At 50.6% G+C, this 24,381-nt stretch overlaps 1 protein-coding gene across 1 annotated transcript; it reads right to left on the bottom strand.

Annotated features, from left to right (window-relative positions):
* Positions 1-8,750: 8,750 nt before the first annotated feature.
* LOC129737499 (ubiquitin carboxyl-terminal hydrolase 42-like) lies at positions 8,751-23,734 on the bottom strand. The gene is made up of 13 exons (XM_055728318.1): positions 23,548-23,734; positions 18,821-18,931; positions 18,643-18,745; positions 18,429-18,496; positions 18,196-18,266; positions 17,567-17,649; positions 17,223-17,331; positions 16,745-16,885; positions 16,429-16,529; positions 12,711-12,837; positions 12,408-12,516; positions 8,944-9,127; positions 8,751-8,850 (listed from the first exon to the last, which is right to left on the bottom strand). Exons 1-13 carry the CDS (start codon positions 23,732-23,734, stop codon positions 8,751-8,753), a joined length of 1,494 nt encoding a protein of 497 aa, XP_055584293.1.
* Between the last annotated feature and the right edge of the window lie 647 nt (positions 23,735-24,381).

Below are 24,381 nucleotides of genomic sequence, written 5' to 3' on the forward strand. Positions count from 1 at the left end.
TTGACAATAAGTGAACCGAGGAATCAAGTAACGTTACTGTGTGGGCGGTTGCCAGGTCCAATCCTGCGCTGCCAGTTGTTGCTGGGCGAAGACTTGAGGCGCTGCTGCTGCTCCTCTTTGGGAATTGTTGAAGGGTGACGGCGTTATTTGTGTCTGCGCGCATCGCTGTCCCGCGCTCCGAGATCGGTTTCCCTGGATTGGTTGTCCCTGCAAATCATACTTGGACCGACATTGATTAGCATAATGACGACCCTTTTTACATCTAGGACAAATTCCTGGGACTCTGGGCTTAGCGCCAGCCTTAATAGCCAGACAATTTTTCTTTAGATGACCAGGTTTACCGCAGCTATAGCAATTCCCCAACTGGCTACGCATGGCTGCAAAAGCAGCAGCCATGGCCTCAAATTTATAATCTACAGTACCGATTCTGTTACATGCCTCGATCATTTCAACTAAAGTAGGGTTTTGATTCGGGAGAGATTTTAAAAGCTTTCTGCAATCTGCATTAGCATTTTCAACAGCCAATTTTAACAACAAAATTTCCCGTGCTTCCGTATTATCTATTTGGCGTTCCAAAGCCTGTTTTAATCTATCGATAAATTGCATATAGGGTTCTCGAGGTTCTTGTGTGATAGTGGTAAAAGCCTTCTGCGGTTTTTGAGAGTCAGGAACCTTAAAAAAGGCCTTTTTTGCCTCCTCACGAATCGCTTCAAGAGCTTCTCGTGGGATTCGGGCTTGATCTGCCGGGTTAGAATGACGACTCGTGCCTGTAAGGTGTTCCAAAGTCAATACAGCAATTGCATTGTTGTTATGACCCGCATAAGTTAAGAGGAGCGCTTGGAGTCCCCCCCTCCAATGGGCCTCCCACAAAGTATACTGAGTCGGTGTTAGGAGCAGCTGCGCCAAAGATTTTAAATCATGTGGAGTCATAACATATGTATCAAAGACAGAAGATAACAAACTTGCAAAGTATGGTGAAGAAAGTCCATGTTCAGTAACAGTACGACGCAGTTCCTTAACTACCGAAAAAGATAAAGCTTCCCATTGGCCCCCTCCGACTCGCCCTCCGCCTCGCGGATAGAGTACAGGAGCCACTATCGTTTTGGCAATCTCCAGTTCCCCCTCCTGTAAGGCTTGACGTCTAATGCTGGCCCACACATCATGTGGGTCGGGGGGGTATAAATCTGGCTCCTGTTCAGGGTCTATGGGTCCCGGGTCAAAGGGGTCGTCTTCAGGTGGATACTCCGCGGCGCATACTGTCAGTGGTGCCGAGGGCTTTGCTCCCTCCGGTAACGGTGGGGACACCGGGGGGGGGGTCTTCCTCTTTGTCTGAGTCTTTTTTATGATTGTTTTCCTGGGCTTTTAAAACCTCAAAAATGCTTCTCCACCACGGGAGCATACGCTGTGCTTCAGCATTCCCCGTAGTCGCCGCATCCCATAACTTCACTCCCACATTATCCCAAAGGTCTCGTGTAAAAATAGTGGATGCGGTTACAGCAGGTAATTTAACTTGAACCCACTTAAGAATTGTCTTAAGATCCTGCCCAGGAATGCTCTTCCCATGTTTTTTAAGAAGAGCTTTCATAAGCTCATATACGTCTCTCTCAGGGGCCGACGCTTGATTCCCCATGTTTCTCACAGCTCACCTCTCTACTCCGGAGGGATTTCAGGCCGCCTCCTGCTTCCTTTCAGCAGATCATTCAAAGTTCTGTGAGAGTCGCAGCAGGCCGCTTCAGCTAGGCGGTTCGTCGACCCATCACGTCGGATCCTTAAACGTATCACGTCGGGGTCACCAATTTGCCGCGATTGAGAGACGGAGACCCGGTCAGGTGGAATCAGATCAGATCTGCTTTATTGTTCTTAACATGCTTCTTTTATAAGGCTGCATACATAGTCTAAGATTATCGTGCACAAAGCTCATTGGTTACATATTGCAAAAGTGATTACATATTGCAAAAGCTAAATTCCTTATTCGCTGTTCCTCTTCACTCTGCTTATTTCGTTTCCTAGGGTTACAAGTTCTGCTTCGGTACTTTCTATTGTATGCCTCAATCTTATGCTTGCTGACAGTTTCGGTTATAACCGGACCTACATCCTGTTTTGTATAACCACAGGCCCCAAGGTCGCAATGCCCTTGCGGCCTAAACCTCCACTAGTCGTATTGCATTATGTTCTTTCTCTTGCAGTCCGTTCTTCATGAGTTCCCACAGACCTCCCTCAATTAGATAAGTTTCACTGGAGGTCTTAGACAAATCATTCCCTTCAGTTCTGCACTTGGGTCACAACAAGCCCACACAACGCTACAGGCGTGGGGCAGAGTGGCTGGAAGGCTGCCTGGTGGGAAAGTACCCAGAGGGTTCAGGTTGACAGATGGTTGAGCATGAGCCAGCAGTGTGCCCAGGTGGCCAATATCATCCTGGCTTGTATCAGAACAAAGGCGTACCAGAAACAGTGTGGTCAGCAGGACCAAGGCAGTGTTCGACCCCTTGTAAATGGCTGAAGCCAAACCTAAGACACTGTGTTGTCATTTTGGGCCCCTCACTTCAAGAGAAACGTTGAGGTGCAGGGGAAGGCTCCTTGCAGCTCTCACGCACCTCTGGTGGACCCCTTGCACTGGCAGACCCCGTAGGGAAGGGTGCTTGCCCACTACCCCATGATGCTTCTCCACAGCCAGGACAGACCCCCAGTACAGCCCCACCAGCGTTCCCCAGGAAGGGGCATGTGAACGCCACACAGCTTTGCTACCCTGACAGCAAGACCAAGATTGACCTCTGGCCCAGACCAGAGAGTGGAGAGGACAAAAACAACCCAAAAGTACCCCAAGGTCCCCTCCCAACTCCACCCTCAAGGAAGGCTGGCCAGCACACAGATGTTGGCATTGCAGGGTTGGTGGTGCTGGCCCCGTGTCTTCCCCTTTCACATGAAATTCAACTCCCAAAACAAAACACAGCTGAAACAGGAAACTACGGTGGGAATGGGAAATCTGCACTGAGCACAGGAAAGCATCAGCAGGATGGGAAACCATTGAGATGGGCAGTTGTTCCAGAATTAAAAGTCAAACCATCACAACGCTGGCTGAAGCAGGTGCTGGTAGAATGATTGCCATGGGGACAGAACACTGTTTGCCCCAACAAATGCCAACTGGCCAGCCGCCACGGCACATATTGCAGCAAACTCCTCGTGGTGCTCCTGCCCTCCGGGTAACCCCCAACCAGCTCTGCCGGCCAGAATCTCACCCCATCACCCCCCTTTGCTTCCCCCAAGAGAGAGGTTCCCCCTCCAGCTGCCGATGGTGTCAGAGGTGCTCGGCATGAGCTTCAACACTCCGACCATGCCACCACCAGTCACTGCTGGCATGCTGCCCTCTGCCAAAACCACAACAAAGCCCCAAGGTGAGGTCTGGGAGGGCAGAGCCCGTAGATGGGTGGCCGTGCCAAGGAAAGCTTGCATTGCCCTGGAGGTGGCTTGGATTTGTTGTCATTTTTGAGAAGTGGGGACCACCCCAGCAAGCCCAGAGAAGCCCCTGGACCTGCCCGAGCTGTGGCCAGATGCCTTCAATGAGGCCTCTCCTGAGCTGGCAGAGGACAGCATCAGTTTCAGGATGAGCATTTGTCCACCATGGACAGCAGTGACCCGCTCACGTGGCTTGACAGCATCCTGGAGCTCCCTAAAGTTCTCAACAGCTGCTGTTTGACAACCCTTCTCAACAAGCTCCCAGAGCTCTCAGAAAACGTGGCAAATGGTGGCTGCTCCACACAGCAGACAGTGACTGCAGGGCTAGGGGACAGCAAAGACACAGACAGTGGTGTCCCTGATGTCCATGTCTTGACCACCACCCTCACCTGACCTCTTGGAGTACATGATGGAGGGCGAATGTCCAAAAGAAAAAATTGGCGGCCGCGACGCAGGAGGACACCAATTCCTCCTGGTGGAAGGTGGCAACATCCCCCTGTCGCATGCTGGTCTGAGACCGGAGCATTGTTCTGTTTGTCTTCTTGGGAACAGAATTAAGACTCAAAACAGAGTCAAGAGCCAAGGAACTTTATTTGCCCAACAATCAGTCTGTGAATGCAAAGGGAGAGAGAGCGAGAGAGAAAGACAGAAAGAAAAGAAAGAAAGAAGGAAAAATAAAAGAGTTCAGAGCAATAGCTACCACCCGGAGCTGCAGCATCCCGACAGTCCGATTTGTTTCCAAGTCCAGTGGCAGAACGTTCCATCCAATGTTAGGTGGTTCCGTTTTTTTATAGAGTTGTTACAAGCTGTTCTGCTACACCACACCTTCCACCCGGCAATGGTGTACGTGCCCAACATTCCTCAGGGGCCTCCAGGTACCTTTATCCCCCTGACCCCCGGTCTGGGCACAAGCACAGGGGTTTGGTTAAGTTTTGCAGGATCAGCCTCCCCTGTTGCTCCATGGCGTCAGCTTCCTCCTTAAACCTCTGCAGTGGCAGTGGTGTGATCTTCCTGCCTTAAATCTCTTCTGTAGCAGTGATATCTTCCTGCCTTAACGACGTACAGATCGTTCACTGTGGTGATGGCATGAGCTTCCTGCCATAGCAATGTTGAGAAAACACATCTGCTATGGCGATGGTGGGTCTCACCGGTGCAGTTTCTCACACCCCCTTGCTGTACCCCAAGGGGAAGCAGGGTGGGCTGGCAGCGCTCCTCCCCACCTGCCTGCCAGGGAGTCCCATGGAGCTCTCTCAGGTGGGTACGATGGACACTTCAGAGGAGAGCTGAAGTGTCCAGAAAACCAGAAGGGTCCAAAAGACCAGAAGACCAGAGGGTCCCCAGAATGGTCCCCCAGAGAGTCTCCTGCAGATCCTGCTGCAGAGTCCCCTGGCCAGACACACGGCTGCCGCTCAGCATCATCTGCCCCACATGGCCCAATTGGTGGAGGAGGCACTGCAGAGGCAGCCCCGGGTCATTTTGACCCACTTGCAGTCACCACTGGGTGTCCTCTCCAGACGGGTGGTGCCCAGATCGAGCAAGGCTGCTGGCAAAAAAGCCAAGCACCCTGCACTGGCTGGTACCCCCAGGATGCTAAAGACCTCCCTACAAGACAGCATGACACCCAGGAAGTGCAAGAAGATGGTGGTCTGCTAGGTGGCAAAAAGCTCCAAAACCCTCTGGGAGGGGAACCTGGACAGGGACGGCACAGCTGCGGGCTGTAGTGGGCAGCAGGTGGGCGGCAGCAAGCAGAGGGCATCCAACAGCAACTCCGTGCTCACCAAGTGAGCCAGAACCCTGAGGGACTCCAGGAGACAAAGTGCCCCACACTGCCCTGACCGCTGTTGATATATTGATAGAGAAGGTGTGGAGCACAGATCCCTGTGACGTGTGACCTGCACCCGCCCACTACAGCCCCAGCCCTCTCCCATATCTCTCCTTCTTAATTCATTAAAGGCTTGATGTTCCGTGCACAGTGCCTCTGCTTGCGGTCATTCACGCAGTGGGAGACAGGGATTAATGCAGCCCCTGCCGCATGCAGAGAACTGACCTTCCACACTCCCCTGTCTAGGTGACACCTCCACCGACATGACCCACTCTCTAAAGCAGTTTCAAATGAAGGGACTTCCCATCAAGGGAGGCAGCCTTGGCAGGGGTGAGAAACAAAGACCAGGTCGTGAAAAGAACACCGTTAGCTACGTTGCGCAGGAAGAAGCCTTCCAATGAGGAAAGTTCTGGCAGCAAGAGAACACAAGCTGGTAAGGTCTTGGGATCCACTGACACCAACAGAAAATGAGTTAAAAATAGGACAAAGATAATTGCGGCAGTGGGAGATGGCGACCTCCAACTCAAATAGTTCCACCCGAAAGAGGCCAAGACCCTGCTTGGAGAACATGCGTAGTTAGGTAAAACACATCAGTAGTGCTATTGAGGATGCATACGTATTTGCATTAGAAGTGAAAAACCAGTAACCAAACCTGTGTATGACACATGACTATGCAGTGTATGGCACTCTGAGAAAGGCCCCGAAACCCTTCTCAGTATTCCAATTGGATCAAAAAAATTTCTGTGCACTTTTTAATTGATGGAGCTGTCCAAATGTCAGTAGTCACTGCTGACCCCGGCCAAGGCATTACTTACACAACCTGGCTGCCGCAAAGTAAGGTATACCGGAATAGAGGGAGTAAGTAAGGAAAGCTAAGTGGCCAAAATTAATTTATGGCTACCCCGGCCAGGAAAAACAAATGGCAGATGCAGAATTGCTCGCTGGAGAAGCTGAGAGTAACATTTTGGGATCTGACCTGCCATATGGTCGGTGCAGGAAAACGCCTGGCCGGTCTGTATGGTCTTTTGCTTCTCTGGTGACAGCAGATGAGGAAGACGATAGGGAGCCCCACATAATTACTGGGTGGATGTGGGAGAAAAATGGAACAGGGAAATTAATTTGTCTGTTACAACCATCCACACCTCTTCCTCGCTCTCCAGTTACCAGTTAAAACAATGCCCCTTGACAGCAGCAGCAAACTCCGCTATGGATGGGGTGGTGGCACATTTAGAAAAGAGAGGTATCAGCACTAGAGCCCACTCTCCATACAGTTTTCTGCTTTGACCAGTCAGAAAGCCTTACGGGCAATGGCACCTAACTCTCGATAGCCGCAAGCTAAATGCTAACTCCCTTTTAGTGCCCAACAAGACCCAGCTGGTGACACAAATACAGGGAGCCTCCCTGATTTGGAAGGCTCCTTTTGATATGGGAGATATGTTCCTCTAGATTCCGCTCCACATCCAAGATAAAGCCCAGCGTGCCTTTACCTGGAAAGGGACTCAGTACGTTCTCAATAGGCCTCTGTAAGGATATAAACACTGCCCTGCTATTGCTCACAATGCTCTGGCTGTAGTCTTAGCACAGATCTATTCCACCTGGCATCACAGTGTATCGGTACATTGATGGAATCCTCAGCGGGTGAGAAGGGACAGAAAGCATTAGAGAGACAATGAAAACCATTTGGGAAACACTGATCAAGTTGGACTCAAAGTCCCAGAATCAAAGTGCCAAGGGCCAGCACAAGAAGGTAGATTCCAAGGAGTCTGGTGGGTTAGAGGAGCTGCCTCTGTTGCACCAGAGACACTGGAACAGAAAGCATCTGGGCACAATCCATCTAGTATGCTGGAACTACAAGTTTGCATTCTGATGTAACCGTATTCTTGCCTTTTCTGTCGTTGCTCAGCCCTGGTATAATTTGTTGAAAAAGGGAAAATCATGGCAGTGGACATCGGATCAGCTCTGTGGTACCGTCATGTTCCCATTCCTATTCAAATACAGGAACTTATTAGTAAGCATGGGCAAATTCCTGGAACACCACGATTCGCACAGTAGCCCACAAATCCCTCAACTAGATTTGTTCTGCCTGTATTGATGACAGTTACATGGCTCTACATTATGAGGGAAAGCAGATTACACAGCTTGCTCGTTTGATGTGCAGGGCTGTGTTTCAAAGGACTATGACAAGCCCAGAAGAGCACAGCATAGTACGGCTTACGAATCAAGTAAATATCACATCACAAACCATACTGCATGTGGCTTCACTGGGGTTTATGTAGGTGCATGGGAAGCGGGTCTGTTGCTCAAAACACAGCAAATACTGTTTAAAAGTATTCATATACTGAAACAATAAGATGACATACTTTTTCATTTGTCTCTAAATCCCCATGTAGATGTAATTCCTGAAATCGTACAGCTTGAGGCACTTTTCATGTAAAGCCAAGAAAGCTCAACTCAGAAGGCAAAGAACCTTATTAACAGAACGGATCATCTGTGACTACAAGACACCTTCCCTCTCATTGAAACAGAACAGCATAGTTAAAAGCAGGTTTTAAATTCCACGTGGAGATATTGAGAGCTTGAAAACTACAGGACATACTCTTTTCAGCAAAAAATATTCCATTCCTTTCCACTTCTCTGTCAGCCTTACACTAGTGTTTCTTATTTTTCATGCTGCAGCACAGAAAGCCAGTCCCCACAGCTGCACAAAGGCTTCCACTGCCAGTGCGCAAAGCATTGAGGAGTCTGGGCTCCGTCTTGGCTGTACAGGAACGACCCACCTCAAATGCACTACACAGCCTGCACCTGGGGGTATCACAGAGTGATACTTAATCACTGCTTTTCCTCCCAGTAACAAAACAAAACAAAACAAAACAAAACAAAACAAAACAAAACAAAACAAAACAAAACAAAACAAAACAAAGCAAAGCAAAACAAAACAAAACAAAACAAAACAAAACAAAACACCAAACCAAACCAACCAAAACAAAACAAAACAAAGCAAAACAAAAAAACCAAACCAAACCAAACCAAAAACAAAAAATGGAAAAAAAAAAAGAAACCCTCCTAGCTTCCACAGGTCTTCTTACCAGGCGAGAGGTTTATGGAAGTGACGACTGATTTCACCCAACATACAAGCCACCTTCTGAACAATTTTCAGAGCTGTCCAAAAAAACCCCAGATCTTACACATCAATCAGTCTAAAGAAAGTACAGAGGTCTCTGCACTACTAGGACACAGGCAGGAACACTTGGATTTACTAGACACCTTTGTAAAACCAAAAGGCGTTACACAACCGTACCAGATCCTTGAACCAAAAGACTTTTCAAACCACCTGTTTGTTGACACAGTCCTTGCACTTCAACTCTTCCACCCATGACAATATTCTCTCAGGGATCAGACTTGCCTGCTCTGATGAGAGAATCAGTCAGCACAGTTCACTTTGAACCAAGCTAAAAACAAGGCCCAACCTCTACATTCACACTTGGGATACACGGCTCCTAGCGCAGGGCTCACACTGCGGTCCCACCTGAGGTACTGTCCCGATCCGATATTGGAAGTCGATATCGGGGATGGTTCTTAAACAATCCCAAGAATTAGATTAAGGCACAAACGAGGCCGGATGCCATACAAGCTTACAAGTTTTATTCTCTACAACAACTAATACTTACGATAGGACAGAGAGGAAGAGAAAGTCAGAATCCCTAAGCAAGAGAATGGGAGAGGCGCATCTGTTCACCACCACCAATATAGGACTCCAGTGATGTATTGTCTCGGCGCGGTTGTCCAAGTCCCAGACTCTGTGGAGGTGAGCGAGCGGGTGGAGCAGGTGGAGTCGGTGAAGTCCGTGGAGACCTCCGAGTCGCCGAGCACAAGAGTGAGCGGAGCCCCAGCAGTTATAGGTTTCAGTCCACACCATTTCCCCGGAAAACCGCCCAGTTCTCCTAAAATAGTTTAGTTCGCACAATTTTCGCCCGCGTGCCCAGGTGTTACTGTGCTGGCTCCCCAGCCCCAGTTCTGACGGGCAGCGTGTCTCCAGCGGCAGCCGTCCCGAATGAGGCTTTTTCTTGCCAACAACAGGATGCTGTGGTCACAAAGTAGGTAAACAAAGTCCCTTCTGCTCGGCAACAGGAAAATGGCGGTAGCGAAACAGTGATGTTGAGACAATATTATTTTCTGTCCTTACATACCAGGGCATGCTGGGAGCTGTAGGCCTGGGGATGCCAGGTGGCCATGTTGTTCCCAGGGTATGCTGGGAAATGTAGGCCTGGGGCTGCCAGGCAACCATGTTGTTCCCAGGGCATGCTGGGAGCTGTAGTCCCGGGGCTGCCCCATGGCCATGTTGTTCCCAGGGCATGCTGGGAGCTGTTGCCTGGGGCTGCCCCATGGCCATGTTGTTCCCAGGGCATGCTGGGAGCTGTAGGCCTGGAGCTGCCCCATGGCCATGTTGTTCCCAGGGCATGCTGGGAGCTAAATGCCTGGGGCTGCCCCATGGCCATGTTGTTCCCAGGGCATGCTGGGAGCTGTAGGCCTGGGGCTCCCCCATGGCCATGTTGTTCCCAGGACTTGCTGGGAGCTGTTGCCTGGGGCTGCCCCATGGCCATGTTGTTCCCAGGGCATGCTGGGAGCTGTACGCCTGGGGCTGCCCCATGGCCATGTTGTTCCCAGGGCGTGTTGGGAGCTGTAGGCTGGGGCTGCCCCATGGCCATGTTGTTCCCAGGGCATGCTGGGAGCTGTACGCCTGGGGCTGCCCCATGGCCATGTTGTTCCCAGGGCGTGTTGGGAGCTGTAGGCCTGGGGCTGCCCCATGGCCATGTTGTTCCCAGGGTGTGCTGGCAGCTGTAATTGCCCACCCTCAGCTTCCTGGCAGCCACGTTGGGCTGGGGGGTCGCAGCGTGTTTTGGGTCTGTGGCCAGGCTGAGTGGGGGCTGGGGCCGGCCATGGGGCGAGGGAGGCCCTTGGGCCAGCGCAGGGGTGTCTCCTGCCTGCTGGCTGCCCGGGGATGTGTGTGTGTGTGGGAGCTCCCACCCCCCAGCGTGCCGGGCCCCCGGGCAGCTGGAGTCAGGCTGGGCTGGGGCAGCCCTGGGGGAAGCCCAGTCCCCTAGAGGGACTGGGAATATGCAGCTGCCTGGGAGAATTACCAGCCAGAGTATGTGTGTTCAAGCCTTGCTTCCCTTGCTGGAAAATAGTTCATTTTTATATACAGCTTCTCACCACCGAGATCCAGGCAGTAGGGATTGTGCCCTGTGGGGAGCAGCCTGGTGACTGGAGCCTGCTGCCCTTCAGTGGCAGAGTTGGATGCTTCTCGCTGACAGGATTAAGTTGTAAAGAGTCATCAGGAGAGTCTGCAGCTAAAGCAGTGATTAACTAGACCTATTGAGTAAACTCAGCAAAGGGTGGCAAGCCTTCTGAGGCACCTGGGCTATAACAATAGCCAAGGGAAGTGGGGTAACAGAGCACTGCTGTCAAAACCATATAGCACCGAGAATAAATGAGGTTCTATAATACAAGCAGAGTGCATGTGCCCCAAGAAAGTTCAGCAACTTGTTGACCACCAGTAGTCTCAAAAGACCCCAAGAAAGCCCCACAGGAGCAAAGTGACATACACAAGTGCCTTATGCATATGTAAATAATTTCAGGGAACTATTTAGTGTGAAGTACAACTTGCCATCTGAACATGCCCAGAAAGGACCCTGAGGGGCTGGATATTGAACGGTGGAGCATGTTGATAGGTCACAGGTTTTTTCTTTTCCTTCCCTCACAAAATTCCACTTTGTTTTGATAGTAAGTGAAACCACATATATTTCAATGTGTTTTCTCGATTGGTAGTTTTTGCCTAACATATGGGATCTCCAGGTTTAAACCCTGGTGCAAGAAAACCCCAACAAGGTCACATGTCTGGAATAAAGGTTTGCAAGTCTGGGGTATACCATGGTTCTATTCCACGACTCACAACTAATTGTTCACAAACAATTCCTGAGGAGAGTATTCTCATGGGGTAAGGGATTTATTTCCTGTGTTTCAACTCTATTATCTGTATTGGACAAAAAGTGTTTAAGGGACCAAGCCCCTACCCCATTTGTTAGGCATTTGAATATGCCAACCCGGGGACAACAAGACTTTGTGTTTGTGGTGTATGGATTAACTGTGGCGTCTCAATACATACTGGATCCCCCCTTTGCAAGGGGTCCAAGTCCCCTGCCCAGTAGGCATCTCATTGAGGGGCCCACCAGGACCTCCTCTGCCAAGCTGCTTTCCAGCAAGGTGACCCCTGACTGTGCCGGGGCCTGGGCTTGTTCCTCCACAGGCACCAGACTCGGCACTTGTTGGACTTGATGAGGTTTCTGCCGGCCCCTTTCTCCAGCCCAGCCCGATCCCCACACGCCACCGACTGTGGTACCAGGCACCCCCACCCCCTGTTTTGTGGGTGCAAGCCGTGCCCAATGCCTGCTTGTCCCCACTGGGTTCAGGCACTCAGAGTGACACAGCCCCAGCTGTGGGACGGATGGATGAGCCCCAGCACTAGGATAGAAAAAAGACTGAACATTTCAGATGGGGGGCAGCCCAGGGGGTTCCCAGCCCTGCACCCTGCCAGCTGCTCACTGGCAGGGAAACCCATTGCTCTTCTGGGAGCAGCGCTGCCACCACGGGGGCTTGCAGAAGTGGATGCAGTGGGGCCAGCAGTCGCATCTCCACCGAGCCTTTGGGCAGCCCCACAGCCAGGAGCAGCCGTCCTGCAGGCACAGTCCTGCCTGGCACAGTCCTGAGGCCACCTGCCCACGTGCCCTGCCCACGGGCTCCCGGTGCTGGGGCCTGGGCTCTGCTGGGGTGCTCCTGCCCGGCCCCACATGGATGGTGCTGCCCAGGCCCATGGAGCTCATTCTGCCTGGTGCCAAGGGGCTCCTCTTCGTCACCCCCACCGGGCTCCTTCTGCCCATCTGCACAGGGCTGCTTCTGCTTGGCACCGTGTCCTGCCCTTGGTCTTTGTCCCCATCTGCTGTCTTCCCTGAGTCTACATCTGCCCCCAGCAGCTCCACTCAAAGGCCCTGGGGCACCCTCTGGGCTGCAGCAGGCCTGGTTAGAGCTGCTCCTCTTTCCTGGCGGGGGGAAGGAGGGCACTGCAGGGGGGTCCCACCACAGGCTTCCTTTCGCAACTTGGCCATCATCATTTGCAAAAACTTTTTGTACTGCTTGGTCACTATGATGGTGTCCTGGACGATGCGGATGAGCTCCTTGGCGAGGTTCTGTGTAACCACAGCTATGGCTGAGGGGCTACTGGGTGTGGCTTCACATGGATGGGGCTCTGTGCTGTTTCCCTGACATCCATGAGGAACTCCTGCTGAGTCCTGGCCAGGGGCGATTCCCAGCTTCCCCACTGGCACCGAGTGGCCCTGAGGGACTGGGAATGTGCTATGCAGGTTAGTGCCACTGGCTGTACCATCACAGCAGGCCAGTGGTCTGGGACGCGGTAGAGGGAGCCCAGGGTAGAGGAGCTACTGCATGACAGGGAGGGCAGCAGGGCCTGTGGGGACTGGTGGTCCCTCCGTAGAACATCTGCACTTGCCCTGCAGTATAGGATGGGGAAGAGAGAGAAGGCTGTTGCCCTGCAGTGCTCATGCACATCTGCAAGCCCACGTGTGGAGTTCCAATTTCTGCTAGTGAGGACTGGCAGGTTTCTTGGACAGGGAGACTGGGAGGGCAGTCAGACGTTGGGTTGCCTGAGGATCCTGACATCTTCTTCCTCAACCAAAGTGCCACAAGTCCCAGAATCACACAGTGGTCATTGTTGGAGGGAACCTCCGGAGATTATCTAGTCCACCCCCGTGTAAAAGCAGGCTGTGCTAGAGCAGGTTGCACAAAATTCTGTGCAGGTGGCATTGGAATGTCTCCAGAGGCCTCTCTGGGCAGCTTGTGCCAGTGATGTTAGTTGGAGTGCTGTGTGAGGGTCCCTGCGCTGCTGGGGGGCAGTGCCTGTACCAGCTGCAACATCAAGGCACTGCAAAGGGGCAGGGAGATGATGAGCACAACAAGCCCATGCCACGCTCCCTGCCCCCCACACATCACAGTGCCTGTTGCCAGGTCCCTGATGGCTGTGGAGGCCACCTGGCCCTGGGCACCCTCTGCCCCAGGGTGCGCTGGAGCTGTCTTTGCCCTGGAGTTGTCTTAGGCTCGCTCTAGTCCACCCAGGATGCCTCCTGAGCCCTTCCTTGCACCCCAGACCCCTCTGCAGGGACTCTAGCACCAAAAGAAAGCCCACTGGACTCGGGGCCTGGACCCTAGATTCGACCATTCCCCTTGAGTCTCCACGGCACTCCTCCATAGGTGTCTGTAATGCCCCAGAGCCTTGTGTAGCTCTCTAGCCAGATCATGGGAGCCCTCCTGAGGCAGTCAGGGTGACCCAGGCACTCTGTTTGTCCCACAGTCCCCCAAGGAGCCCTGCAGGGTCCCTCTGGCCCCCTTAGCGCCTCTGTACTCTGCCTGGAAAAATTGCTGAGCGCGTCATGGTGCAGGGACATGGCGGAGCAGTCAAAGCAGCTGCTGTGCTTTCACTGGGTACCTGGAGACCCATGGGACAAAGTTACGATGGACTCTCCTCTAACTTCTCCCCTCCATTGTTCACTCTATAAGCATCATGGTACATTGCATATTCATTGTTATACACAGGCTTGGCTTGTGTATGCTGAAGGAGGTCTGGACTAGATGAGGTCCCAGTCAGCCCCTCTCTCCAGCCTGCCCAGGTCCCTTGGGATGGCACCACGATGCCCTGGCCTAAGTGCCGCTCCTCCCGCTTTGGTGTCATTTACCAAAGTGAGGGTGCCCTCTGCCCCATCGTGGAGACCATTAATTAAGGAAGGTGTCAAAGAGGTTTGCAGCCAGTACTGACCCCTGGTGCCACCGCTAGTTCCTGGCCTCACACCAGACTTGGTGCCACCGAGCAGCACCCGCTGGGCCCGGCTGTTCAGTCCTTTTCAGTCCTGCTCGCTGTCGGCTCACCTAGTCCTTTTCCATTTGAGTGACTTGAACTCCATGTTTAAAAGGAAGAGATGTCAAGAGGGGCCCATGCAAGCACACAGCTTTCAAAACCCCGTGGCATAAACTTCCCACACTGGGTATTTCCACCAACTCCCCCAAAACCTAGAGAAGTACATGCCCCCTCAGTGACTTGTGCAAGGCCAACAACTGCTTTTAATTCTGGCTTTGGCTTCTCTGCCGGTGGGTTCCAAATGAGTGTTGTTTTTGCAAGGTGATCCCCAAAGCTGAAGAGAGATTAAAGCTCTTCATCGATGGTCCTGTGGGCAGGTGGGCCAGCTGGTGGAGCTGTCCCAGTCTCTGGAAGCTCCCTCTGAGCTCTTGGTGACCACAGGCAGCACTGGGAGGAGGGACAGGGTGGGCTGCTGGTGCTTTTTGTGCAGCTTGTTCAAAGTTGGAGTCACTTGCGGTGCTTCCTGGATCTTCCTCCTCCTCCTCCTCTCTGATTTTCCATGATACAGATGCTGTGCTCCACGCTCATCCAGGGTTGCAAACCGCCCGTGTCTCCACCACAGCACCCTGAGTATTTCTCTCAGCTGCATCTGTAGTGCACTGAAACCCTCCTCCTCCTCCTTGCTGAGTGGTGGTACTCTGTGTACTCCACAAACCGGCTGCGGAGATCACAGCCACGCCGTGGGGATCTGCTCCGCTCTCTCTGCCTCAGCAGGCTTTTCTCCCCAGCAGCCCTGGGTGGAAGAGGTGACTCGGAAAAACTGTTGGAAAGCCCTTGAGTTGTGTCAATCCTGGGAGCATGACAATGACTTGGAGGACTCGTTCTCCTCCTTCTCCTTGGTGACCAGTGGTACTCTCCATGCTCCACTAACTGGCTTTGGAGACCATAGCAGTGCAATGGGGATCTGCTCCACTTTCTCTGCCTCAGCAGGGTTTGCTACCGAGCAGCGCTGAATGCAGAATACTGGGAGCTGACGTTAGAGGTCCCTGGAGCTGCGTTATCATTGTGAGTGTGGTCACAACTTGGAGGACTCGTTCTTCTCTTCCTCCTTGCTAAGGGGTAGTACTCTTTGTACTCCACAAACTGGCTACAGAGATCATAGCCACACCGTGGGGATCTGCTCCGCTCTCTCTGCCTCAGCAGGCTTTTCTCCTCAGCAGCCCTGGGTGGAAGAGGTGACTCGGAAAAACTGTTGGAAAGCCCCTGAGTTGTGTCAATCCTGGGAGCATGACGATGACTTGGAGGACTCGTTCTCCTCCTCTTTGATGACTGGTGGTACTCTCTGTGCTCCACTAATTGGCTGCAGAGATCATAGCTGCGCCGTGGGGATCTGATCTTTTCTCCCTGCCTCAGCGGGGTTTGCTCCCAAGTAGCGCTGGGTGCAGAGCATCTGCGGGAGAAAAAGAACAAACAAGGATCAATGTTTGTTTAGAGCTGCCTTTGCAGCCCCCTCTGGGGTTCACTCATTTACTTGGAGTGGTTTCTATGACAGAGAGAAGACATGTCAAGACAAGAATATGGGAAATTCAGTTGGGGTCTTCCCACTAGGTCTGCCCCTGTCACAGCAAGACCTCGCCTTCATACCCCCTACGGCCTCCATTTCATAGAATCATAGCATCACAGGATGGTTTGGCTTGGAAGGGACCTTAACGGTCATCTAGTTCCAATCACCTGACATGGGCAGGGGCACCTTCCAACAGACCAGGTTGCTCAAAGCCCTGTCCAGCCTGGCCTTGAACACTTCCAGGGACGGGGCATCCACAGCTTCTCTGGGCAACCCCTGCCAGTGTCTCTCCACGCTCACCGTAAACAAGTTCTTCCTAAGATCGACTCTAAATCTACCCTCTTGAAGTTTAAAACTGCTGCCCCTCACCCAATCACTACACATCCTGATCAGGAGTCCCCCAAATCTTCCCTGTAGGCCGCTTTAGGGACTCTTCTCTGTATCAAACAGCTACAGAGAGCAGACAAGTAGCAGTTTACATCGGGGCAGCAGCCTAAAGCCCAGCAAGGGAAGGGAAGTACTGACGGGGGGCAGTTCACGTTGGACAGCACTGAATGATGCGGGTAGTAACTGTCTGCTAGGATGGAAAGACTCAGGAGGATTGGAAGGAAAATAGCCAAACCGGGAAAGGGAAATGTATTCTCGACACATTTTGGTAGTGGCTATTACCTGACATAAAAAAGTAAATAGGCTTGCTGCGCGAGAACTGTGTTTATGTCGCAACGATCCACCAGCGTATCGTCCATCTGGTACCACAGTCCATCACTGGCCTGTAAATAAAGGCAATGATATCTGGAGATGAAATGCGTGGTTTCTCCGGAAAAACACAGGCAGAAAACTACACAAGCAAGAGTCCACCAACACAGATCCAATGCAGCCGGTAAGGAGACCTTCTCCCCCAGAACCTTGGCTGCCAGAAAGAGCGCCGCCAGTTTCCCTTCCCCAGCACACATTCTTCCCCGTGACAAAGGAAGTGGCTCCTTACCTTTGTGTAGCAGAAATAGTGTCCTGCCAAGGAGCTGCCACCGCTGTGCACCAGGACAGCGTATAAGGCGTAGAGGAGCGGTTCTGCAGCTCCCTGAGACATGTATGGCCGGAGATCCAAGTACTGGGGATACTGCACAAACTGGGGAGAGACCAAGAGGGCTCAGGAAGGATACTGCCATACCACGTGAAACAGCGTGCCAAGACCGGGGCCCAGCCATGTTAAAATACATCTCTGGGGCTCATCAACACTTCTTGTCCCTGAAGCAGCAGGTAATGCCTTGGGTGGCAGGAAACTGTTCTCGGCCAGAGCAGCTCTGTCGCAGCAGAGCATGTGCTTGCCTTGCCACAGGAGCTCTCCTCTCCCCAGAAGGGAACACCAAAAGCTCCACCTGAACAGCTTGTGACAGAGCATCCTGCTTTGGGAAATCTCCTGCTCCAGGACAAGAAAGAAAGTGGCCCTCCAATTGCGTACACACCTTGCCGATCTTCCTGCCGGAAAAATCAAAGCGTTTCAGGCACAGCGTGAGAACCTTGGGCACGCGATCGATTGTAAACCTCTTGAGGGCAGTAACCATCTCGTCACACCTTGAAAGCAAGCAGAGAGCCAAGCACTGAAATGCACCCTAGCTTGCCCCAAGGCAGCCAGACAACCTTTTCCACCTCACACGTCCTCACGCCATTTCAAGACTCTTCAGAACCATTAGGCCGTAAGAAAGAAAAGCTGTGCCTCCTGATTGTACATCGAACCTCCTGAGGCTCGATGACAGGCAGCATCTCCACACAGGTACAAGTCTTAATCTGGTGTTAGACATCCTCTTACCTGCTACATCGAAAGCTGTTTTCACCAGCCAGCCGCTCGGTTTTGACAAAATTCTCCAGAGCTGCAGTGACAGATGAGGCTGCCTGGAGGGGTGAGAAGGGAGAGCTCTGAGCTGGGGGAAATGCCCTCGCCCAAGCACTCAGGACGAGTTGCCCACAAGACCCAAGTGGATGACGCTGAGGAGACCCACCGTGACCCTGCAAAGAGTAGCCAGATGGAGGAGGAAAGAGGGTATGATGCCGAACATTTCCCTCACTTCACAGAGATTTCCGGCTGACACTATCAAGAGCTACCTCACTGTGCCACCGCTCAGTTCAGCTGCCGATGGTGTGCAGGGTCATCAGGAATGACAACAACACGAGCTATCAGCCTAGGAGCCAGGTGGGTGTTGAGGGAAGGCAAAGAGATGGTGGCTGAGAGTCCCTCAGTGCAGAGAGTATAATGCGTGCTTGTCTAGCACCTACAGGGAGACCGCTGCCATGGCCTTTGCAGGACACCTCCCATACCACTTCCCACCTCCCACCAAGCTCTCCTGTGTTCACAGTGCACTTTTCAAGGCCAGCTGCACACATTCTGGGAAGCCACAAGGAGCTTGGCATGTCTTGAAGCACAGTGAGAAACCCTCTTACTTTGATATCCAAAGGCACATCCAGGAAGGCCTCATAGGAATCGGAAACTGCTTTGCAGCTGCAGCACATGACTGGAAGGCAAACGGAAATGCTCAGCAACAGGTGAAGTCGATAGGTTGTGCCCATTTATGCTTTTCATCTTTTCTAGAGCCAGCCACACGCTCATCTGTTTCTCACAGGCACACAGCAGGGCACAGGCAAGTGTAAGGAGAGCAAAAGTTGTGGAAACATACCTCTGGACCTCAGGAAGCCCCCAGATATTTGATGGACGATGGTAGTATGTTGAGAAGAGATGTCCCAGCTGGAAGGAAACAGTAAAGCAGAGAGTTATCTCCTCCAAGAGTTTTCCTTTGCCTGCAAGCCCTGGTCGTACTGTTTCCTTGATGGGGGTACATCAAGGCAGCCAAAAGTCTGGGCAACTTTGAAAGGTCGTTTGTTTGTGCTTACGCGCTGCTTCCAGCCAGACAAGCTCTCTGCATGGCAGTGACAGTACAGCGTAAGAAGTCGTGGGTGTCTTCCTGCATGCCAAGCATGAAATGTCCTCCTATTCCTAATCAAGAGGAAGATAGTACTTCAGTCCTCCACCAACAGAGGAAAGCACATCAAAGTAGCTGAGGTGACCTACGTGGGAGGGCATTGATGATGTGCCTGGGCTGTATGGCGCTGGCTGAGGTGTTCAAGGCATTGTTAACGTGCGCTTCCATGATGCACATCATGCAGAAGCCTTGCTGGCGACCTGAAGAGGGAGGGAGGGAGGGAAGCAAGCCAGTCAGGTTAGTCAAAGAGCCATTGTGATGGGAAACCTCATGGAGATCTTGGAGTTGTCCTAGACAGTCTCCTAGCCCTCCCCAGGTGCCAACGGCCCAGTATGCCTGCGGCGAATGAAGAGACGGGACGCAGCTTGATGCAAGCAAATGTCCATTTATTAGTGATTTTCTTACAATTATATATGTTTCTACCTTCTACATATTACACACTGATTGGTTAAATCTTAAGCGTAAAAAACCACTGATTGGTTAATATTTAAGGCACACCGTTAGAACAATAGGAACTTACTAGTTTATCTTGACCTAGCAATAATTTCTATTCCAAGGTTAGGGAGTTTCTTTCTACGCGGCTTTCTTGATTACATATTGGCGCCATCCGTTCCCTTATCTGGCTACTTGTTTCTCTGTCCGTCTGGTTGCCTCCTCAACTGTAACGGCTCAGGGGTCTGCAGTTAGCTTGTTCCTTTGCTCCCAGGGCTTGTGCCCTACAAGTTCTAACAAGTCTCTATTCATCAGGCTATCAGTACTTGGACTCTTGTCCTTGAGGCCTTGTCCTACATTTCCCCCTTCCTGTTGCACAAAAAGAACCCCTGAAATCGAGCAAAAACAAGGCACAAGTAATAGAACAAATAAAAAACCAACTAAGACATATTATCAATGTCAAAATAACCCACTGTCTTTGTTCCGTACAGTTTTACAATTTCCCCTTTTTGTTTTTGAACAGCTAGTACCAGGTTTGCCATGTTCTGCAGGGCCCTTGCAAACATGACAGCAACCAAGGTAATAGCAAACAAACAATACTGCCAATTGAGTGAATGGATGCCAAAAAAGGCTGACATTTTCTCAGGTTTTGATAACATGTTGCTGCAATGGGGCGCCTAAAATCCACGCAGCACATACCATCAAAATCCTCACAGCCACGTCCTTGAACCAACAACAAAAAGCAGCGGCAATTTTGACTCACATTCTTAACTGCCTACCAAACAAGGTGATTTAACTCTTTAATGCTTTCCCTGCTGTTACTCTGGATAAGAGAAGAACCCCTGCGACACGTTCCCATCATAGCCTCCTACTACATTAGTATCTACAGAAAGACAATTATTGACATTCAAAGTGTAAAGAATATCAGCTTCTTTTGGATTAACATTATACATAGGTGGAAGGGCACACCAAACAAGAACTGGTTCAGTCAAAAAGTTCGAAACATAGCATGCCTTCTCTGAACATACCTCTGGGGTCATTCCCTTCGTTCCCTCTTTTTTTATGCAAAGAGAAACACTTTACCAAAACAGAGAAGCCCCTATTTACATCTCTGAGCCCGGACACAAACGGCAGCTGTATGCTCCACCAGGCTGAGGGCAGAAATCATTCATGGAGTTACATAGCTATATATCACTACAAGCATGCAGATACCTATTTTTCACTAGATAACCATGTTTATCTTTCCTAGTCTCCTTCACAATACCCAGCTGTTCTCTCATCTCTTGTTAGGTCAAATAATTCTCCAGTTTCCTCTCCTATCTCTCTCTTCAGACATTCTCTATTCTCCCCTTTTATGCTTGTTAATTGTGAGGAGGCAAAGGGTGTGTGTAGCTGGGTGACCATGACCTGCTTTAATTTACAATCAACTAAACACTGAATACAGAAAAAAAAAGGTATGGGAGACATAAGGCAAACATCAACAAGGTGGTTAAAGATAATTATAATAAATCCTGTAATACTTTTGAGTCATGGCCCAAAGTTTCCCAGCCGTGAGAAGAGACCAAAGGCATCCCGCCCCTGGCTCTGTTGCAGATCTTTGTTTTAAGGCTTTTGAGTTTTGTATACTTTTGTAAATTAATTCACAGTGGTCACTCAGATTCACGTAACACATCCTATCAAAGTCTTCACACTTGTGTCCCTGTGCTAATAATAAAAATCAATAGCAACTTGGTTCTGTAGCAACATATGATGGACAGAATCAACATCTGTTAATAAGCCAGAAAAAAAAAAATAGTATTTGTAGTATTACTTTGTTTAGCAAGCTAGCAGCCTAATTTACTAAGCAAGTTAAGAGCGTGTACTATTCTTACAGAAGAGATTAGAGAAGCAAAAATCTGTTATGCTGCATTCCAGAACTCAGCCTGAGAATTACAGTCTGCTGTGAGTTCTGCGTTACAATCATTTGACACATGTCGGGGTTGCGATTGTGAAAGTTGCCCGTTTACAGTTTTCATTGCCATTATCACAGCTAGTTGTTTTAAAAGCAACCCTTGAGCTTCCTGATGTTCGACTTGTTGCAAAATATTCTGAAGCCGATCAATCAAGTTAGTATTAAAGTTAGTGACTCTCTAGGACCCTGCAAGATTGTGGCAAGACTCCCGCATCCTGACTGCCTTAATAGCCATCTCATTCATTTGCAAACAGTTGTCCCTGGGATACCTTGCCTGAGTCACAGAATCGGCACAGTTAATTGCTCCAGCTATCTGCTCATAGTTAACAGCAATTCCCCAATTAAGGTTTTCAATCAAGGCCACTACACGTAGCTCACAAAAATCAAATAACCACATCATATACTGTATCAGTTAGTACCATACAAAGCAATAACTTCCAATCATGCAGTGTGAGTGTATAAGGCTCTGCCATTACTTCAAGAAGGGACATAGCAAATGTATTATAAATCCTCCCTTCCCGCACTGCTTTGCTTAACTCTTTAACAGCCTCGTATTGCACAGGCTGCCACTCTGCAGGTTGATTTGTCTGACAAAATACTGAACATGCCCTAGCGACTCCCAAAACCCATCACTTAAGTGTTTCCCACTTGCATTCCTGCCACCGATCCCTCAGACTCCCTTTCACCCTCCCCCAAAATACAATCAATGCATCAGGAGAGACAAGGGGGTGGGGGAAAGGTCTAGCTCCTTTTCCAGATCTATAGGACCTGGATCAAAAGGTTTATCAGTGTCAATAAAATCATTGTCCGAGTTGTCCTGTTCCCGTGCTTGGTCCTGTGTTGTGAGAGTCGCTGCAATCAGTGACAGAAGCTTTGAGGGCAGAGGAGGTGTGGACGGAATCGCCGTCGCTGACGGTGTGTTGAGAAGAGTCGCGCTGTTGGTGGAATTTACAGCTTCCTCTGGTTTAGCACCGTTAGTAGAATTAGTCCACACTTGGCAAAGAGTAGTCAGAATTTGCCACCAAGATGTTAAATGCATTCCCGACACGGAGTTTCCCTCTGCGGCAGCATCATACAGTTGGCTGCTGACCGCTTTAATTTCTTTCAAAGTCTCTAAAGTTTCTTGACTGCTCACCTGTCTCAATGAGTACAGGTTTCTAAAGCTTCTTAAAATTTCTTCAAATATTTAAAATCTCTAAGGTTTCTTGGCTGCTCACCTGTCTCGATGCATACAGGCGTTATCCTCGGGGTTTAGGTTGTCCGCCTGGTCCAGACAGCAAGACGATCGTTCAGCCAAGCCGTCTCCTCCGGAACGCAGCCCTCTTCCACGAGCTGTCTTTTTTCCGTCCTTATTCTTCCAAGGCTTCGGAACACCACCATAGGGGTCACCATTTGAGGAGACTGAGGCACGGACTCCCTGATCTGACTAGAAGACCCTTTATGAGTCCATATACGTCTCTTTCTGGGGACGAAGCGTGATTCCCCGTTACAGATTTCCCACAGCTCACCTCTCAACTCCGGAGGGATTTATGGCCAGCCGGCTCCTGCTTCCTTTCAGCAGATCATTCAAAGTTCTGTGGGATTCGCTGCATGTCGCTTAGATAGGCGATTCGAGAGCCCTTCACGTTAGATCCTTAAACGCATCACGTTGGGGTCACCAGTTTGCGGCGAATGAAGAGACGGGACGCAGCTTGATGCAAGCAAATGTCCCTTTATTAGTGATTTTCTTACAATTATATATGTTTCTACCTTCTACATATTACACACTGATTGGTTAAATCTTAAGCGTAAAAAACACTGATTGGTTGATATTTAAGGCACACCGTTAGAACAATAGGTACTTACTAGTTTATCTTGACCTAGCAATAATTTCTATTCCAAGGTTAGGGAGTTTCTTTCTACGCGGCTTTCTTGATTACATATTGGCGCCATCCGTTCCCTTATCTGGCTACTTGTTTCTCTGTCCGTCTGGTTGCCTCCTCAACTGTAACGGCTCAGGGGTCTGCAGTTAGCTTGTTCCTTTGCTCCCAGGGCTTGTGCCCTACAAGTTCTAACAAGTCTCTATTCATCAGGCTATCAGTACTTGGACTCTTGTCCTTGAGGCCTTGTCCTACATATGCCCAGGACATCTCAGTACACAGAAAACATTCTTGAGAGGGATGCTTCACTGACAGAAGTTTTCTGTGCAACCAGCAGAGAGAGTTTAACCTGCAGGAATCGGGAACAACACCCGGGACTAGAAAGAGGCGTCTTTGTGAGAGCGAACACACCTTGATAGGACAAGCAGCTTCTAGGCTTGAGTGTTCCCAGAACACCAGCTTGGGGGCAGCTGACAAAGAAGGGCTGCTTTTCTCCTACATCCCGTTGCAGGTTCTGGGGATGCTTGGGAAGTGCCCAGCAGACTGACAAGGAGGTCTTCCTAAAAGTACTCACAGGAGCTGCTGTGCTCATGAGAGAGCGGGTAGTTGGCAAGAGGGGGTGTGTACGTCAGGCACTGCAGCACGGAGTTGAGGAAGCACGTATTGTCCACATTGTAGAGGCCTGCTCCAGCTTTCTGCCTTTGCTGCCAGTCCATGCAAATCTTCTCCGGGGGAAAGAGGATCCTTTGTGGTGGAGCCATTCCCTCGGCAACAACTGCAGGGAAATGATGGTTTTGTTGCACAGAAGCGTATCTGAAAAGCCAAGCTCTCTGCAGGAGCACCCAGGACAACCAGCTACAACTTCCAAGCCAGAACAGGGGAAACCCAACGCTGCCTGTGACATTTACTGCTTGGAAAAGGTTTGGGAAAAGCCTGTTCACCTCCTTCTTTTGCTGGAAATCCAACAAACCCACACTCTGATTTCTGGGCTCGGGATACCCGCCTTTCCATCTAGAGTGTTGAATGATCAGGTCAAGCCTTCCCTTTTTCTGACTGTCACTTGACGAAAACAAGCAGGCACCAAGCCCAGAAGGGAACCCTACTGATGTCAGTTTGTTCTACGAGCAATGTCATCTTCCAAATGCTTGTGTAGAATGGCAGAGGAGGGACAAAATGATCAATTGCTGCGTCCAATCAAAAAACCCTGGGTAGGCCTGGCTGCTCTCAGGAAACACCCCAGAATTCCCTCGAGGTTGTCCCCACAATCAACATTCCAGGATGGAGCAGCAGCCGTGCCCATTGCATTTGGGGGCTCACAAAGCCCAAGGCTGCTGGTGAAGCTGTTACTCACAGGAGTCGTTTCCCATTGTGGCCGTGGCTCCTCTCAGGAGCAGAGCAGGAAGCTTTG

The sequence above is a fragment of the Falco cherrug genome, chromosome 16 (assembly GCF_023634085.1).
Source record: "Falco cherrug isolate bFalChe1 chromosome 16, bFalChe1.pri, whole genome shotgun sequence".
In the NCBI taxonomy this organism is placed as follows: Eukaryota; Metazoa; Chordata; class Aves; order Falconiformes; family Falconidae; genus Falco; species Falco cherrug.